This window comes from Elephantulus edwardii, unplaced genomic scaffold (genome assembly GCF_000299155.1).
Source record: "Elephantulus edwardii isolate Elephantulus edwardi_28Jun2011 unplaced genomic scaffold, EleEdw1.0 scaffold00179, whole genome shotgun sequence".
NCBI classification, from domain to species: Eukaryota; Metazoa; Chordata; class Mammalia; order Macroscelidea; family Macroscelididae; genus Elephantulus; species Elephantulus edwardii.
In genome coordinates this window covers 949,222-970,137 of record NW_006399929.1, presented here as the reverse complement: position 1 = coordinate 970,137, position 20,916 = coordinate 949,222, and the positions used below count along the sequence as shown (strand labels likewise).

Below are 20,916 nucleotides of genomic sequence, written 5' to 3'. Positions count from 1 at the left end.
GGAAGGAGGGTAGAGAGAATAGTGCAACAATGAATGAGTGGAAGCCCAAAATCTCTGTAAATGTTTATGAAAATTAATAAAATATAATTATAATTTAAAAAACACACACACACACACAAAATATATTTAAACCTCTTATATGCTCCTTATGAGTTCCAATAACTTATCTTTGTACTAACTTCACATCATGTTTCATTTATTGTCACTCTAACTAAACAAGGAGTTTTGATGACACAGTGATTAAGCAAGTCAAACATATCAGATAAATCACAGTAGAAAGATATGGCAGTTTGTTTCCATTGAAGCACGGCCTTAGAAATATTTTTCTTTTAAAATTAATTTTAATGAATGTTTACAGAGATTTTGGATTTCCATACATTTATTCATTGTTGCACTTTTCTCCCTGCCCACCCCTCCCCCCAATTTGCTCTTCACTTTGAAAAGTAAAAGAGAAGTTATTTCATTGGTATAGAATCCCCCTCTCCCACCCCGAGTACACTCCACTATGCAACCTTCATTCTGGACTTTTGTCATAACCATAATACCCAATCATATATTGCTTTCAAACAGTTCTCTCCCTCATCTGTTTCAATGCAGTATACATAATTTATCCGATTTTTCTCAGTCTCACTCCAACCCTGATATCAGTTCCGTTCTACAATAGTGGCACCATGCAGCAACTCTCCTTTTGTGACTGAGATATTTCACTCAGTGTAATGTCCTCCAAGATGACCCATTTTGAAAAATATTGCATGAGTTCCTTGTTTTTCAATGCAGCATAGTATTCCATTGTGTGAATATACCAGGGCTTCTCTATCCATTTGTTTGTTGATGGGCACTTAGGTTGTTTTCAACTCTTTACTATTGTGAACAAAGCCTCAATAAACATGGGTGTACATGTATCTGCTTGGGTGGCAGTTATGGTTTCTTTAGGGTATATTTCCAGTAGTGGAATTGCTGGATCAAATGGTATTTCTATTTGCAATTTTTGAGAAAGCATCTTACAGCTTTCCATAGCAGTTGCACCATTTTACACTCCCACCAACAGTGAATAAGGGTTTCAGTTTTTCCACAACCTCGCCAGCATTTGTTGTTTACTGCTCTGTTAAATGTTGCTATTCTTACTGGGGTGAGATGATATCTCATAGTTGTTTTGATTTGAATCTCTCTTAGAGCTAGGGATTTTGAATATTTCTTCATGTATTTGTTGGCCATTTGAATGTCTTCTTTGGTGAAGTGTCTGTTCATATCCTGTGCCCATTTTTCAATTGGGTTATTTACCTTTATCTTGTTGTGGTGGGCCTTAGAAATCTTATAGGGGCAGTTCTACTTTGAAAAGATTGTTATGTGTTTCAATCAATTTCATAGTTTGATCTCTTGGTTTATTTCCCCCCGCCCTGGTTTATTTTAAAGATACTCTGGTTATCCTTACTCATTTATTCTTTCACACAATTTTTAGGATCTGTCTGTCATGTTCCACAAAATATCCTGTTGAAGGGGAGCTCTGGTGGCCTAGTGGCAAGGAGCTGCAACTACAATCCTAGAGGCGCAGGGTTTGAATCCACCAGATGCTCTGCCGGGAAAGGAGGGACAATCTCCTGCTGTACCAGTCAGATCTGATTTGACGGTACACTCACACAAAAAATTTAAAAAAAAATCCTGTTGAAATTTTTAATGGAATGGCATGGAATTCATGAATTATTCTGTGTAGAAGTATCAGGTTCCAAATATTAAATCTATTTAAAATGTTTTTGTTTACTTGAATCTTCTATCAAGTCTTTAAAAATTATTACAGTTTTCAAGGGAGCTCTGGTGGCCTAGTGGCAAGAAGCTACACTGCAATCCCAGAAGTGCCTGGTTCGAATCCACCAGACGCTCTGCTGGAGAAGGAGGGACAATCTCTTCCTGTACCAGTAAGATCTGATTTCATGGTACAATGCACAAAAAATAATAATAATAAAAAATTATTATAGTTTTCATAATTAAGGGTATGAAAGTCTTATTTCAAGATACTACATATATTTTGTTGATAGCTATTTCTTATTAGAAAATTACATTTTTTCTTAAAGTTGCTAGAATATAGAAATCTTAATAGCCTCTATTATGGACAACACTGCAATTAAAAAACAATTTTCCATAACTGGACCAATAAGCAACATCAGGTTAACAAGAAAAATATCAAAGTTGTTAAGGGTTTACTTTTACTTTGTTGTTGTTGTTATGTCAAGTTGTCTGCTATTTATAGAGACAATAGCTTGAGGCCTGCCCTGTCCTGAGCCAGTCTCACTGATTCCAATATATCTACCCCCAATACCCTATGTTACTAGATCAGTCAATTTCATCTGAGGTCTTCCTCTCCTGTGCTGTCCCTCCACCTTTCCAAGCATGATGTCCTTCTCCAAGGATTGGTCCCTCCTGGTCAGATCCCAAAGTATGTGAAACAGAGGTTGGAAATCCTAGCCTCCAAGGAGAAACCTGGTTTCACCCTCTTCAAGACAGACCTATTTATTTTCTTAATGGACCATGGTATGTTCAAGACTCTTTTCCAACACCACAACTCAAAGGCATCAATTCTTCTTTTACTATCATTGTCCAGCTCTCTGATACATAGCAAGTAACTACAAAGACATGGAACGGATCAGGCACACCTCAGGCTCGAGACTGACATTGTTGCGTCTCAGTACTCTGGAAAGGTCCCTAACAGCTGATTTACCTAATGCAATTTGCCTTGTGATTTCCTGACTGCTGGTACTAAAGTGTTGATTAAGGAGCTGAGCAAGCTGTAACTGTTAACAACCTCAATCTTTTCTCCATCCATCATGGTGCTGCCAACTGGCCCAGTGGTGAGAATCTTTGTCTTCCTTCTCCAGTGGAGCATCTGGTGGATTCAAACCACATGCCTTTGGGATTGTGGCGCTTCTTGCCACTAGGCCACGAGAGCTCCCTAATCTTTATCTTCTTGATGTTGATTGTCAAGCCTATTGAAGACTACAGTCCTTGACTTTCTGCAGTAAGTGCTTCAGGTCCTCCTCATTTTCAGCAAGCAAGGTTGTGTCATCTGCATAACTTAGGCTGTTGATGAGTCTTCCTTCAACCCTGATGCCACATTCCTCCTCATAAAGTCCAGCCTCCTGAATTATCTGTTCTGCCTATAGATTGAAAAGGAATGGAGACAGGACGCATCCCTGATGCACTCCCTTCCTGATTTAAAACCATGCAGTATTTCCCTGCTCTGTTCTAAGGACTGCTTCCTGGTCCAAGTATAGGTTTTGCATAAGCACAATCAAGTGTTCTGGGATTCCCATTTTCCTCAAGGCTAGCCACAATTTGTTGGGATTTACACAATCAATTATCTTTGCATTGTCAATGAAACACAGATAGATATCCTTCTGGTACTCTTTGCCTTCAGCTAAGATCCATGTGACAGTGGAAGTAATGTCTCTAGTTCCATGGTCTCTTCTAAACGCAACTTGTATGTCTGGTAGTTCTCTGTCAATGTACTGTTCCAGTTGCTTCTGGATAATCTTCAGTAGGATTTTGCTTGCGTGTGATATGAGTGTTATGATAATTTCCACACTCTGAAATGGGAATAAATATGTATTTCTTGCAGTCAGTTGTGAGCATGTCCAGGGCAGCATCTGTTTGTTCAAATATGTCAATTGGTTTTCCATTAATTCCTGGGGTTTTATTTTTTGCCAACTCCTCCAGAGTAGCCTGAACTTCCTGATGTACAATAAATACTCATGGAAACCATAATCAGGAAAATTAACAATAACCAGGATGTGCACTGAGCAAATCTGTAGAACATTTCTTTAATGTATTTAAAAAAAGTCTTTGAAGACTAAGGTGTGCATTCTTTTCCAAAAGTGAAGGTAAAGACTTGTGAAAAAATATTTGGAAATGATAAAAAAAGGACTCATTTATAAAATGTGTAGAAAATTCCAACACTCCAACAAGAAAAAGGCAAATAGCCCAATTAAAAAATGGGAGAGAAAATGAACAGACATTTCACCCAAAGCAGACATGTAAAGAAATGTTCAAGATTGTTAGTTTCAAGATCTAAATAAAAAGAACAATGAGCTATCATCTCTCCCGACTAAAGTAGTAAAGTTCAGTAAGAAAGCAAACAGCAGATGCTGGTAAAGGTGTACACTGACTGGAACTCTCTAGTGGTACTATAAAATAGTACAACCACTACAGAAAAAAGTTTGGTGTTTCCTAAATAAATAACTTGATATAGCAATCCTACTACTCGGTGCAAACTGAAAAGAAATAAGAACTTTGACGTGAACTAATTTAGACACATACATCCATGTTCATTGCAGCATTATTTATAATAGCCAAGAGTTGAAAGCAACTGTAGTGTCAATCAATGGACAAATAGCTAAAGAAATTATTGTGTATTTACACAATGAAGTATTATGCATCAATAAAAAATTATAAAGAACTAATGAACACTGCATAATATGGATGAGTCTAAAGGACACTGAGTGATACAACTCAGTTACAAAAGGACAATTATGATATAAGACTACTATTATAAAAAGCTAAAGAAATGTTCATACACAGATAGAATCATTCTTAAATGTTAAACAGAGACAGGAAGGGATAGTAGATAGATAAGGTGGGTGTAGGGAAAGGCAACACACCAAAAAGAATTGATCTGATACTGCAATCAATTTCATAAGTCAATTATAATTAATGTTGTAAAAATGATGACTGATGATTTATAAACTTTTACTAAAAAAAAAAGTAAACTGCTTCAGAAGAGGTACAGTGAAAATCTTCCTTAGAAGTCAGAAAGAAAGGCTGACTTAATTTCACATTCTTTGGACATCTTAGGAGGTACAAATCTCTAGAGAATGCTTGGTAAAGTAGAGAATCAACAAAAAGAAAGAAGATACTCAAAAGAAATAGACTAACAAAGTGGCTACAATAATGAATCAAACAACAATAATTTTGAGGATGGCAATGTTATGTTCTACTGTGTGCAGAATTACTATGAACTGAAACTCACTTAGTGGCCCTTAACAGTAACAATGACTTTTATATTTTTATTTAAATGTGATAACTTTAAATTGTTTTAAAATTCATTTTAATAGCTTTTTGGTAGATGCTATTAGGTTTTCTTATTTTTTATGTTACTGGATTTTCTGTATAATCTAATAATAGAGATAATAATGATGGTGATAATGATGAGAACTAATGTTGAATAGTATGTGCCAGGTTGGAAGCACTTCATATTATGTGTTATTTAATCCTCACAACAGTCCTGGGGAGTATATAATATTCCTATTTTATATATATAAAAAATTAAGGACAAATAATTTGCTTTAAGTCTTATGTTCTTGCTGTGTATTTGTCATTCAAAACTGACCCATACCTGACCCTCCAGTGAGTTTTCAGAGGCAGTAAATCATGTGGGAGGAGACAATCCATCTTTCTTCTGTGAAGCAGCTGGTAGATTTGAACTATGTGCCTTTGGGTTGGCAGTGTAACTCCTTACCACTAAGCCACACAAAAAAATCATATACCAAGGAAGTAAAAGCTGGAAAAAGAGCCCAAGTAGTCTGGGTCTCAAACTTGTAATGTGAACCACTACAAAATACTCAAAACAACTAAACTCAGTGCTGTCAAGTCAGAACCAATTCATTACCCCGCAGTAGGTTTTCAGAGGTTGTAAACAGCGCAGGATGAGACTGCTCATTTCTCCTGAGGAACAGCTGGTGGATTTCAATAGCCTGCCTTTGGGTTGGCAGCGCAAGTCCTTACACAGTAGGCCACCAGAGCTCCCTCTGGTAGCTCTTTTGTTTTTGTTATGCGCTGTCGAGTCGTTTGCGACTCAAAGTGACCCTATGTACAACAGCCCTTAACCCTGCTCTAACCTGTTCCAGTCGCACTGCCTCTGACACACCCATCCCAATTACCCCAGTCACTGAATCAATCCATCTCATAGAGGGTCTTCCCCTCTTGCGCCATCCCTCCACCCTCCCAAGCATGATGTCCCTCTCCAAGGACTTGTCCCTCCTTGCAACATGCCCAAAGTATGTCAGACGAAGCCCCAGAATTCTTGCCTCCAAGGAGTAGCTTGGTTTAACCGTCTCTAGGATGAATCTGTTTTCTTGGCGGTCCAGGGTACATTCAATACTCTTCTCACAGCTCAAAGGCATCAATTCTCCTTCTATCCTCCCCAGTCATTGTCCAACTCTCTGATGCATAACAAGTGATTGCAAAGACCATGGCCTGTATCAGGAGCACCTTAGTCTCCAGAGAGACACCGATGCTCTTGAGTACTTTAGAGAGGTCGTTAACAGCAGACTTTCCCATCGTAATACGTTTTTTTATTTCCTGACTGCTGGTGCCAAGAGTGTTGACCGTGGAGCTGAGCAAACTGAAGCTGTGAACAATTTCAATCTCTTCGCCATCCATCCTGATGCTACCAATTGGTCCAGTGGTGAGAATCTTTGTCTTCTTGACAATGAGCCTAAGTCCATACTGAAGGCTGCAGCCCTTGACCCTCTGCATCAAGTGCATGAGGTCCTCCTCGGTTTCAGCAAGCAAGGTTGTGTCACCTGCATAACGCAGATTGTTAACAGACCTTCCACCAATTCTGATGCAACAATTCTCCTCATAGAGCCCAGCCTCCTGGATAATCTGCTCTGAATACAGGTTGAAAAGGTATGGAGACAGGACACATCCCTGGCGTACACCCTTCCCGATTTTTAACCATGCAGTGTTACCCTGTTCTGTTCTGATGACTGCCTCCTGGTTCAAGTATAGGTATCGCATTAGCTTGATTAAATGTTCTGGGATTCCCATTCTTCTCAGAGTCAGCCACAGTTTTTTATGATCCACACAGTCAAACGCCATTGCATAATCAATGAAACACAGATAGACAATCTTCTGGTATTCCCTGCTTTCAGCTAAGATGCATCTAACATCAGCTACAATATCCCTAGTACCACGACCCCTTCTAAACCCAGCCTGGACTTCTGGCAATTCTCTGCTGATGTGCTGTCCCAGTTGTTTTTGGATAATCTTCAGTAGAATCTTGCTTGCATGTGAAATCAATGATATTGTTCTATAGTTTCCACACTCTATTGGGTCACTCTTCTTTGAAATGGGAACAAATATAGATCTCTTCTATTCAGTTGACCAAGTGGCTGTTCTCCAGATTTCTTGGCACAACTTGGTAAGCACATCCAGGGCAGCATCTGTTAGCTGAAATACATCAACTGGTATACCAACGTGCCAAAAAATCAAAACAAACCAGAGTGAGCCTATACTGTACCACATTTTATCTGAGAATACTAATATTTTTGTGTTCTAAAAGCATTAAAGAGTGACAATTTATGGAATACCTATATAATTTAAGGCTATTTTACCAGGAGCAACACTACAACGTAAAACTTCAGTTTAAAAAAAAAAAACAAAACTTGGCCAACTGATTAAAAAAAAAACCCAAACACCAAAAAACCAAATCGTAGTCATGTGGCTCTTGGGGTTAGAAGACGAAAAAGGTAGCTAAAACAGTTCCACTGCCAATTCAAAGGCAAGCCATTTTAATTGATCAGTTGCTCTGCAGGAGAAAGTTGAGGAATCTCTTGTGATGTATTGCTTGTAAAAACTCTTCAGAGGGTGAGATATGAGTTGGTTCCAACTCCACAGCAATGAGTTGTTTGTTGTATACTAACTAAATCTACTAATTTCAAATGATATTTCTTGCCTATTCAAACAATAAAAGAAATCTGTCTCTAAAATTTTTAAAAAGACAACAAAAGTGAAAGTAACTTTGTTGTTTATTATGAGGAGTCAAGTCAGCTCTGACAGAGATCTGTCTCAAGTTCACTGAGTATAAATGGAAGGTGACTTAATGGCACCCCAACAAAGGTAGTTAGTTTTTGCTATATATTCTTTACTAAGAGTAATTTTTGAAAGTGATTTGAATGCACTTTTTGCGTTGTTGTTTTTTTAATTTTCATTGTATTATTTTTACGTGTACGGTCAAATTAGATCCAACTGGTACAGGAGAAGATTGCCCCCTCCTTCTCCAGCAGAGCATCTGGTGGATTTGAACCGCATACCTCTGGGTTGCAGTGCAGCGTCTTGCCACTAGGCCGCCAGAGCTCCCTTGAATGCACTTTTTGAAATGCTTTACAACTTCAATTTTTCCATTTATCATATTATTCTTTATTGGTCCAGTTATACGAGAATTTTCTTTTCTCAAGTCCATACCGAAGGCTATATATAGTCTAAGCTTCATCAGTAAGTGCTGTATTCTCTTCACCTTCTGCAAGTAAGGTTGTGTCATCTGCCTATCACAGGTTGTTAACGAGCTTTCCTCTAACCCTGATGCCAAATTTTCCTTCATATAATCCAGCATCTTGGATTAATTGTTTGGCATATAGACGGAACTGGTATGGTACTTTGACACACATCTTTCCTTATCTTAAACCATACAGTAATTGCTTCTTGGTGTGTGTGAAGATTCTACACGAACATAATTAAGTGTTCTAGAATTTCCATTCTTTATAATGTTATTAATAATTTGTTATGATTCACAAATTTGAAGACCTTTGATTAGTCAATAAAACTCAAATAATCATATAATAGTCTGTTTTCAAGCTACAGCCATATAATGTCAACAATGCGATTCCATGGTATAAGTCCTATTTTGTTCTTAAGATAGACTTTGCTCTTTGCTTTTTTCTTATTTAAACATAACAGATATATGTTATGGCTTATTATATCAATCTTTTAAAAGTTACAAATGAAAAAGACCAATCAGACTAAATAAATTGACATTTAATACTTTTGACCATAGTTTTAACCTCTAAAATGTCTTTCCCACACAACATTCCTTCATATGTGAAAGAGGTAACTGAAGTATTAAATATCACAGTTTATTGTGTGGATTACTGCGATTAACTGTACGTCTCTAGCAACATAGTCATACATCTCTAGCAACATACAGTCATTATATAAAATCATCACGAACAGACAATACATTAAGAAGCCTACATCTCTGCTGTGCACTAGTTCTTAATATTGAGATATACAACAACTAAAATGGAATATGCAAATAGAAAATCAACACACAGTCAGAGTGAGAAAAGTAAAATGACATTCTACATTGGTCTAAAAAGAGCAATATATTTGCACATCACAATCAAATTAAAGAAAATCCGTAAGAGATCATTTAGATATTTCAGTTCCTGACACATGGAGGGGAAGCCGAGGGGAAGTTCTGGAAAATTTTCCTGTTTATATATAGAAATATATATTTTATTTCTTAAAATGGGAGAAAGCATTTGTTAAAAATTGGAGCAAATTGGTAGTCAATGTTCAGAAGACTATCTGAACCTTTCCTTTAGATTGCATGGTATCCTGTGGTTTCCATGTTTCTTGTTCGAGGCCTCTGAACAAATAAAAAGGAAAAAAATTCCTTTTTTTGAATATAGCTTAAATATCTGGCAGTTTATTGTCAGTGCAGTAATCTAGTAATTTTAAAATCATCTTTAGCAAGATTTTACTTGTATATGATATTGTTTGATAATTTCTGTATTTTGCTGTAACACCTTTCTCTGAGATGGGCAAAATATGGATCTTTTCCTGTCTATTAGCCAGCTGGCTATCTTCTAAAATACCTAATTTGATCCTACCTCGAAATTTTAGTTGATAATTCTATAGCAATGAAAATTCATGTGACTGACAACTAGTCTCAAACTCCTCCTTTCGTTGTATCCTCTATGTTTGATTTGAAATGATAGCTAGTCAGAAAATGATGGTTCCTAATAAAGGACACAATACATTTTAAATATATTGGAAAACATACAGCTGGAGTGCTCTTTGGAGAAAAGAATGATGAGGCTTCACCTCACATACTTTGGGCATGTTGCTGGAATGTTGCCAGGAGGTGTTATGTGTTGGAGAGTGACATGATGCTGGGAAGGTTGGAGGGTCAGAAAAGGAGAGGAAGATCCTCAACTAGGTGAATTGACAGGGTGACTATGCAATGGAGTCTTGTGTATCAGGAAGTGTGAAGATGGCAAGGATAGAACAGCATTCAGATCTGTTGTTCTGCGGGTTGCTATGAGTCATACACAACATGAGGGCACCTAACACCACCACCACCACCAAAAATTAAAAACTGCTATGAAAATAATTATTGGCTAACAGAGTACTCCTTAAAGGATGTTACCTTTAATGAACTTGGTATTGAAAATTATATTTTAATGTTATATTTGCATCAGGATTACAAAATAATATTTTTATGAATTTTTGACATTGCAATTATTTATTCCAGTTGTGGGTTTTTTTAAAAATTATGAATTGATTTTAATGAAAGTTTACAAAGACTTTGGACTTCCATTCATTCATTGTTGCACTTTACTTCCTGCCCACCCCTCCATTCAATTAGCTTTTCTCTTTGAAAAGTAAAAGAAAAAATTTTCATTGTTATTCAAACCACCCACCCCCCCCAAGTCCACTCCACTATGCTACCTTCGTTTTGGATTCCTGTCATAACAATAATATCTAATCATATATCCCTTTTAAACAGTTTTCTCCCTCATCTGCTTCAATGCTGTATACATTATTTATCCCTCCTTTCTCAGTCTTCCCCTAACCCCTATGTCAGTCCTCTTTTATAACAGTGGCATTATGCCATATTTGGGTTTTTGTGACAGATATTTCACTCAGAATAATGTCCTCCAGGGTCATCCATTTTGTGTAATATTTCATGAGTTCCTTGTTTTTCAAAGCAGTGTAGTATTCCATTGTGTGAATATAACAGAGCTTCTCTATCCATTCATTTGTTGATGGGCACTTGGGTTGTTTCCACCTCTTTACTATTGTGAACAAAGCCGCAATAAACATAGGTGTGAATGTATGTATTTGGGTGGCAGTTATGATTTCTTTAGGGTATATTCCCAGTAGTGGAATTGCTGGGTCAAATGGTATTTCTATTTGCAACTTTTTGAGAAAGTGCCATAAAGTCTTCCATAGTGGTTGCACCATTTTACACTCCCACCAACAGTGGATAAGCGTTCTAGTTTTTCCGCAACTGCAACAGCATTTGTTGTTGCTGTTCTGTTAAATTTTGCTATTCTTACTGGGGTGAGAAGGTATCTCACAATTGTTTTGATTTGCCTCTCTCTTAGAGCTAGGGATTTTGAACATTTCTTCATGTGTTTGTTTGCCATCTGAATGCCTTCTTTGGTGAAGTGTCTGTTCATATCCTGTGCCCATTTTTCAATTGGTTATTTATGTATATCTTGTTTGTGCTCGAGTATTTTATAAATTCTACATATAAGTCCCTTGTCAGACATGTGATTACTAAATATCTTTTCCATGTCTGTGGCTTCATTTTTTACCCTGTTGGAGAGGTATCCAAATTGGCAAAGAGGAGGTAAAATAATCTCTCTATGAAGATAATATGACAGTATACTTAGAAAACCTAAAGACTCAGCACAAAAACTACTGGACAGAGTTGACCAATTCAACAAAGTGTCAGGATACAAGATCAACATACAAAAATCAATTGGATTTTGGTACTGGTACAGTTAGATTTTTCTACAGTGACAAATAGAATGCAGAACTGGTACTAAGAAAAACAATACCCTTCACAATAGCTAATAACAAGATTAAATACTTGGGAGTAAAACTAATCAGAAGCACAAAAAACCTATTCAAAGAAAATTACAAAACATTACTACAAGAAACAAAAAGAGACCTGGAGAAGAGTAACAATATCCCTTACTCATGGATAGGAAGACTCAATATTTTGAAAATGACAATACTACCAAAGGCAATTTACACATTTAATGCAATCCCAATACAAATACCAATTCCATTCTTGAAGGAGATGGAAAAGGCTATCTCCAATTTCATTTGGGATGGAAAGAGGCCCCGAATAAGCAAAGCACTCCTTAAAAAGAGAAACAAGGTAGGAGGCATCTCACTCTCTGATTTGAAATCCTACTGCACTGCAGTGGTGGTCAAGACAGCGTGGTACTGGTATAATGACAGACACATAAATCAACGGAATAGAACTGAGAACCCAGAAATCAGCAGATCTACCTATGGTCAACTGATTTTTGACAAGGAGATGAAATCAGTCAAGTGGGGAAATCATAGCCTTTTTAACAAAAGGTACTGGCAAAATTGGAAAACTATCTGTAGAAAACTCAAGCAATATCCACACCTCACTCCATTCACAAAAACCACCTAAAAGTGGATCATGGACCTAGGACTAAAAACCAAGGACTATAAACGTCATTAAAGGTAAGCTTGAAAGAACCCTTTAAGTTTTTTTTTTTTATTAATTTTAATGCGAGCTTACAGAGACTTAGGGTTTCCATTCATTCATTGTTGTAGTTTTCTCCCTCTCCCCTCCCCTTCAATTTGCTCTTCTCTTTGAAAAGTGAAAGAAAATTTTTTTTTATTGTTATACAATCCCTACCCCCAAGTCCACTCTACTGTGCAGCCTTCATTCTGGACTAAAATCTATTCTTTTATGGAACAATTACAAAAATATCATTAAAATACACCTAATACACTTTTTGTAAGGAGTAGAATTACAGAAAATTATGTACAAATTATATTTGGATGCTTCACAATATATATAAAACCTCGTACTTTAAAAAAATTTGGAATTTATACCTTTTTCTTGATGACTATTAGGTGTTCCAAGAAACTGTAAGTCAGAATCCAAACTTCCAGTTTTATTGCATATCTGTGAAAATCCAAGTTGTCCACATTTTCCAGAAAGATTTGGCTGATGACTCCCAACAGGACCTTTTGGAGAAAATAGGGGAAAAGATGTAAATAACTGTAGGTTTGTCAATATTTCCTGAAAATTGTTAAATGTTTAATACACATCTGAGGCTATGTTAAGAGAAAAGTTATTATATTTCCCTGGTGACTAGTAATTTTCTTGAAGTCTTTTATAATAAATACCTCAACACTGATAACTTCTTTTTTTTTATTTTTATATTTTCAACTTTTCTTCTGATTATCCTATAAACATATGGCTTTTTGCTAAAACATCTTGCCTATATTATAATCTTTAGGATTTCCTTAATCATACCCTTTCTGACAGAATAACAATTTTGTTGGAATGGAATTTTAGAATGCCAGTTATTTTTTTTCCCTCTCAGTACTTTGAGACATGATTATATTCCCTTCTCACTTGTTTTTGATGATCAAAATAAGTCTGCTTAGAACTCTTCCACTTTTTTCCCTAATTTATCATGCACCATTAATATAGTTCCTAGATTTCTCCACATTTCTCCGATTTCTTTTTGTCTCTAATAGCTTACTTAAGTTTATTCCTGGTGTGTGAGAGTTTGAAGATGATGATAATTATTACTCTGGAGTTAATTCACCCATTAAAATGGGCTGTTTCTTCATAGTTCTGAAATTTCATAGTTTGGTGGTTTTGTTTGTTTTTTAAAATGCTCTCGTTATGACTATAAGACCTTTTATCCTTTACATACTATACATTTTGTAAGCGAATTTTCACTTTTCTGCTTTTCATTATATTTTCTCTCTGCATGAACAAGCAAAAATTTTTTTGAAATCACTTGTTATGCATCAGAGAGTTGGACAATGACTAGGGAGGATAGGAGGAGAATTGACGCCTTTGAGCTGTGGTGCTGGAGAAGAGTACTGAATGTACCATGGACTGCCAAGAAAATAGATTCATCCTAGAAAGGGTTAGGATTCTGGGGCTTCGCCTGACATACTTTGGACATGTTGTAAGGAGAGACAGGTTTTTGGAGAGGGACATCATGCTGGGCAGAGCGGAGGGACAGCGCAGGAGGGGAAGACCCTCTATGAGGTGGATTGATTCAGTGACTGGGGTAATCGGGATGGATGTGTCAGAGGCAGTGAGATTGGCACAGGACAGAGCAGGGTTTAGCGACTTGACGGCACATAACAACAACAACATGAAGAAGCCAATTCTTCACTGTTAATTACAAATCTTCCCTTTCTATTTTAAAATCCAGCTCAAGCTCAATCTTCTTTCTGGAGTTTTTGTAAACTACTTTAATCCTTATGATTGATTTCATATGAACTATGATTGAATCCTTTATTTGTGATTCCATATAAAACACAGAGTATATTTATCTCTTATCCATCCAATGCATCATTAAGGCTTTAGCTGCCTGTCTTATTGTCTAGTTGTTAAAAATATATTTAGCTATAAAATGACCTTTATAAAATCTAAGACATTAGTGTGACTATAAATTGATTTTTTATATTTTTTCTCTATTAAACAAGTTAAACTATAAAATATTTCATTTTTATATGAAAACAAATAAACTTTACTGCAAAAAAATATAGTCCATGAATTTCTTATATATCAATGTCTAAGGAGCTTTGTTATGTTGTGTGTTGTGCTGCTAACCAACAGGCCATGCTCTGGGTTCAAATGGATAAAGATAAGCAGCTTATTCCTATTCTGATTTACAGCCTCAGAAACCTAATGAAGGGTCTGTATGAATCAGAACTCACTTGATAGCAGTGAATGAGTGATAAATGACTAGTACAGGAAGAAAGGGCACTGTCAGTATGCTCTTTAGAAGCAAAGACGGGGAAACTTTATTTTCCACACTTCGGATATGTTATTTGGAGGGGATAGTCCCTTCTGATGAAGGATGTGTTTGGTAAAAGAGAAGGTTGATGAAAAAAGAACATCTTCAATGAGAAAGACTAACACAAAAGCTGCAATAATAGGCTTAAGTACCACAGGAGATTGTAAAAATAAATTAAAAAAAGAATGCTGGGGCAGGTAGAGAAAAAAGTGCAACAATGAATAAATGGAAATCCAAAATCTCTGTAAGTGTTCATTAAAATTAATGAAATAAAATTTTAAAAAATTATTATGCCCATTTTACAGATGAGACAAACAGAATTCTCCAGAAGTTAAGTAATTTTCCTGGTATACTCAAACTATTTACAAGTATGCAATTGAGGTTTTATAATAAATATATTTTTAATAAAAAAAATTGCTATGAGTCAGAGCTAACTCTATGGAACCTAAAAACAAGGACAAAACTTACCACTATTTTGGTCAAAGCCTGTATCAACTTTAGCCAGGATTACAACAAAAGACTCTTATAGTCTCCATCTTTTCACTATCCCTCTATTTCAATCTATTTAAACCTAATACCTGATATGAACATACGCCACTTCTTCACTTAGGGCAAAAAAACCCAACCACCAGAGTTCATTTAACACTATGCACAGTGTCTCTTTAGAGATCGCTAGTGACTCTAGACTGCAGAGAGCTGTTCTGCTAACTCTATGGTAATCTGAATCCACTAGTGGCTCCACAGGAGAAAAGTAAGCAATCTCCTCTTGTGCAGTTTACAGCCTCAGAAACCCAATGAGTCAGTTGTAACACCAGAGCAATGAGTCTGAGTTTTGAGTTTATTACCTTTTATTTTTTTAAAATTTTTTCTTCCCTCCCTACCCTCCCCCCAGAACACTACCCTCTTGGAAACGCAAAAGAAAAGTTCTTTCATTGTTTTACAATCCCTCCCCACAGGTCCACTCCACTCCACAGCCTTTGCTCTAGACTCCTGTCATGACAAAAATACATAATCACATCCCTTTTAAACAATTTTCTCCTTCATCTGCTGCAATGCAGTATACATTATTAAACTCACCTTTCTCAGTCTCCCCCAAACCCTGATGTCAGTCTTGTTTTACAAGAGTGGCACCATGCAGTATTTGTCCTTTTGTGACTGAGATACTTCACTCAGCATAATGTCCTCCAGGGTCACCCATTTTGAGTAATATTGCATGAGTTCCTTGTTTTTCAATGCAGTGTAGTAGTCCATCGTGTGAATATACTACAGCTTCTCTATCCATTCATTTGTTGATGGGCACTTAAGATTGTTTCCAACTCCTTGCTATTGTGAACAAAGCCGCAATAAACACGGGTGTGCAGATATCTGGTGGCAGTTATGGTCTCTTTGAGGTATATTCCCAGTAGTGGAATTGCTGGGTCAAATGGTATCTCTATTTGCAACTTTTTGGGAAAGTGCCATACCGCCTTCCACAGTAGTTGCACCATTTTACACTTCCACCAACAGTGAATAAGGGTTCCAATTTCTCAACAACCTCTCCAGCATTTGTTGCTTGATGTTCTGTTAAAATTTTGCTATTCTTAATGGGGTGAGATGATATCTCATAGTTGTTTTGAGAGTTCATTATCTTTTGTTTTCTGCTTCTCTCTTTAATTATTCCAGAAACACTGGTCTTTTTGATCTTTCTCAAACACGCCTGGTACATTTTTATTACAGCAAATCTGCACTGTTTCATCTTCTTGGAAGTATCTGTTCTATTCTCCTGATATCTATGAGGCATTTTTTCTTATTTGATAAAAATTCCTGTCATGGACTGTCTACAAAAAGGTATGTTAAGCTGACTGAGACCTGACTCTTAATGGATTGGAAGTTATGTAATGATGTAATCATCCCTATGATACAGTCAGTGATTCAGCTATAAGAGGTTTAAGGTTTATGCATCACCCTTACTTAAGTCCCAGGCTAATCTAATGTGAGAGAAGTTTCCCTGAGAAATACCCTGCATCACTTTCTATATTACAAGGGATAAAAGGAAAGAGAATCAAGGAGTAGAGGGACTTGATTGCCATCAACAAAGAAGAGTTAGGACAGAAGCATATTCCTGGGCTTAGGCTGCCGATACTGAGAACCTCCTAACTCAAGAGAAAAATGATGTCAAGACACATGGAGATCTCCAAACAATATCAGTCCTACAATGCTGAAAGGAGAGAAGGACTTTCCTTCATAGCTAATACAGAAAGAAAGCTTTCCCTTAGAGCTGGTTTTCTGAATTTGAACTTATGATTTCCTAAACTGTGAGAGAATAAATGTCTGCCATTCACTTATAATATTTCTTTTACAGTTGTTGTTGTTGTTGTTGTTGTTAAGTGCCATCAAATCATAGATGACTCATAGAGACCCTATAAACGAAAGACCTGAACACTTGTATAGCTTTCATCATTTCTCCAAGTTCATAGAGTTTCCAGAGACAAGCTACTTCGGAAGTGGATGCCACTCCTGCTTCCATGCTTGTTTTAATCAGTAGCATAAAAAACCCTCTAAATATGATCTTCTTTGAGGATAATATTGAAAACAGCCACACTCCCTCCATATTCCTCTTCTTTGCTTTATTTTCCCATATCATTTATCATCATGTAAGTTAATATTATAAACCTACTAAAAACCCCCACTGCTGCTAAATTAATCCCAACTCATAGTGACCCTCTAATGGAGTTCTGAGATTGTAAATTCTTTATGGGAAGAGTTGCTTATCTTTCTCTCACAGAGTGACTGTTGGACTTGAACCATCAACCTTTGGGATAGCACTCCAACACAACATACTATGGCACTAGGGCTCCTTAATTTAGTATTTATCTTGCACTTATTTAATGTCTGTTCACCTCAATGAGAATACAAGATTTACTAGCAGAAAATTTTTCCTTTTATGGACACACAGAAGATGCCCAATAAATGCTGATTGCAGATTAAAATAGATTGCTACTGAAAGGGTTCTAATCAAGGTCTAATGAGACAACTATGTCAAGGTGTTTATACTTATCAAATCTCTGATAAACACTTACTTAATTTCAGTTGACTACTAGATTTCAAGTTCCATGAGCTCCTGAAAGAATTTTGAAGTTCTTTTAATTTATCAAAATATTTATTACCTGCAACTGTTACTTACCTGCACATACAGGGAAAGAATCTGGGTTAAAATCTCTGCTATTCTGAAATAAGTTTCTTGATATTCTCTTCCTACTAAAACATAAATCATCACTGACTGGCATTGCTTGAGAGGACTTTAATTTTGGAGATGGGAAGAAATCATACGTTGAGAACTAGAAGAACAGAATAGTAAATTAGCAAATTTTAAGACCATTTGATAATAAATACAACAAAATAACACAGACCAATTAAGAAATTAATATTAAAATGAAAAGACGTAAATTTGTAAAATATTCACTGATATAAGCATCTATAGATAATACGGCATACCACTAACAATGTTTTTCACTCCAAGAAAGGAATGATATTTTTTCTTTCTTTTTAAGTTCTTTACCCCAATTCATGTCTATACATCATCTTTCTACAGTACACATCTGGCATCTAGAAAAGAATGTAGTGGCAAAAAGTGGAAGTTATAACTTGAACAGGAGTAGAACATTTCAAATTCAGCAGTATAATTCCTCATACTATGCCATTTTTGAGAATGAAATAAAGAATGTTAACTGAGGATCACTTAGCAATAAGTTTGGGGAGGGGTTTTAAAGCAAACAAGCTTCTGTTTACTGAGGTAAATAAGCTAACCATAATCTGCAGCCCAAATTTAAATGTACACATGGAACCTATGTAACAGTTTTCTGCTGAAACATTCTTAGGCTAGATCTCTTGGTTAAAATCAAGTAAAACATTTTACATGTAGCTAGTACTTTTGAAGGTTCTCTGGTGGCACAGTACATAGAGAGTTGTACTGTTAATCCAAAACCCATGCCTCTCTGGCAGCTTAATTCACCAGTTGGCTACTCAAACAAAGATGGGCAATCTCATCCCCTGTGATTTACAGCTTTTGGAAAGCCAATGGAGAGTTAGCTATAAACTGGTTTCAACTTGCCAGCACTGAGAAAAGAAAAAATGAGAACGTTACTGTTTCCAAATATTTTCTTACATACCTTATTTGACCATTTAAGCATAAGAGTATTAGAATAGAATTTTAAAGTTCTATCTAATTACAGTTAAAACACTAAGAACATGATAATAAGAATTCTTCACTAATGATGACATCAATTTTTAGGGATCTCTTTTATATTCAATGTGGCTATCTAGAACATCAAACAACAACACAAACAAACAAAAAGCAAGCCAACAAGAAAACACATACACTGTCCAAATATTTATTTGAGAAAATCAAAGCTATACTGATGTGAACTATAAGCCTTCTAGGTATGATTCTCTGTAAACTTTGCAAAGCATCTAAGGGGAATATTTAAAAATAATATAACCAATTATTTGGATTAAAGTTGACTATTATGAGTGGTTTCAGTCTCAAGGTCAAAGGTATTTTAGGGCAACAGTCTTGTGAGTTTCTCTATTCTCTACTGGTTCAGCAAATCTGGCCTTCTATTAATTAGGAATTTGAGTTCTGTTACACTTCTTTTTCTAGCCATGCCTTTCTAGTGTGTCACCAGTCAGAACAGTTGGTATAATAGCTGGGTGCCATTTAATTCTTATCAAGTCTCAGGTTAGAAGTCCTGGATTATGTGAGAAGTCCTTCCTTGAAATTTCCTCTATTCTCTATTACTCCAGAGAAGCAGGCACCAAAAGCTGTATTTTAGATGGCTGCCCACAAGTTTTTAAGACTCTAGAGGCTACTCATCAGACTAGCATGTAGAATATTATCTTTAGAAACGTTACACTGATTGACCCAAATTATCCCCAGCTGATACCAAGCTCTTCAGTCTTCAAACCCAGTAAAATTATTCCACACATATTGAGCTGTTTTACTCTGTAATACATGAGTTGTCATGAGCCAAAAATAACTTGCTAACAATGTTTGTTTTTATTAAAAGGACATGACACAATTAAAAAAACTCCAAACCATCTGACTGGATATACTAAATGCATTATTAACAGAATTCAAAATAGTAATCTACAAATCACATGCAAGCAAAATTCTGCTGAAAATGATCCAAAAAACTTTGGAGCAATATGTCAACAGAGAACTGCCAGATATGCAGGCTAGATTTAGAAGAGGTCATGACACTAGGGATATTATAGCTAAAGTTAAGCAAAGAATACCAGAAGAATGTCTATCTGTGCTTCATTGACTATGCAAAAGCTTTTGACTGTGTGGATCACCACAAGCTGTGGCTGACTATGAGAAGAATGGGAATCCCAGAACATTTGATTGTGCTAATGCGAAACCTATACTTGGACCAACAGGCAGTTGTCAGAACACAACAAGGAGACACTATATGGTTTAAAATCAAGAAAGGGGTCCATCAGGGATGTATTCTGTTTCCATACCTTTTCAATCTGTATGCAGAACAGATCATCTGAGATGCTGGGCTGCATGAGGAGGAATGTGTCATCAGGATTGGTGGAAGAATCATCAACAACCTGCGTTATGCAGATGACACAAACCTGCTGGCTGAAACTGAGGAGGACCTGAAGCACTTGCTGCAGAAGGTCAAGGACTGCAGCCTCCTATATAAACTGAAGCTCAATATCAAGAAAACAAAGATTCTCACCATTGGGCCAATTAGAAGCATCAGTATGGATGGTGAAGTGATTGAGAGAGTAAACAGTTTTGGGTTTTTTTTTGTTTTTATTTTATTTCATTATTTTTGTGTGCGTGTACCGTCAAATCAGATCTGACTGGTACAGGAGGAGATTGTCCCTCCTTCCCCGGCAGAGCACCTAGTGGATTCGAACCATTCGCCTCTGGGGTTGTAGTTGCAGCTCCTTGCCACTAGGCCACCAGAGCTCCCCGAGTGTTAACAGTTTTAGTTTACTTGGTTTCACAGTCAACACTTTTGGTAACAGCAGCCAGTAAATCAAGAGACGAATTGCACTAGGAAAGTAAGCTGTGAGAGACGTCTCAAGAGTACTGAGGAGAACGATGTCAGGCTGGAGATTAAAGTGCACCCAATCCGGGCTTATAGTCTTTGCAATTACGTGCTATGCATTAGAGAGTTAGACAGTGAATGGGGATGACAGAAAGAAAATGGATGCCTTTGAGCTATGGTGCTGGAGAAGAGTGTTGAATATACCATGGACTGCTAGGAGAACAAACAAGTTTGTTCTGGAGAAGGTAAAGCTGGAATGCTCCTTGGAGTCA

General features: G+C 36.6%; 1 protein-coding gene across 1 annotated transcript in view; it reads right to left on the bottom strand.

Moving 5' to 3' along the window:
* The window catches only part of FAM179B (family with sequence similarity 179, member B), a 137,927-nt gene that overhangs the window by 95,514 nt on the left and 21,497 nt on the right, over nt 1-20,916 (bottom strand). Inside the window, 2 exon segments of the mRNA XM_006896023.1 lie at nt 12,664-12,798; nt 17,764-17,917. Coding sequence (XP_006896085.1) covers nt 12,664-12,798; nt 17,764-17,917 — 289 coding nt within the window.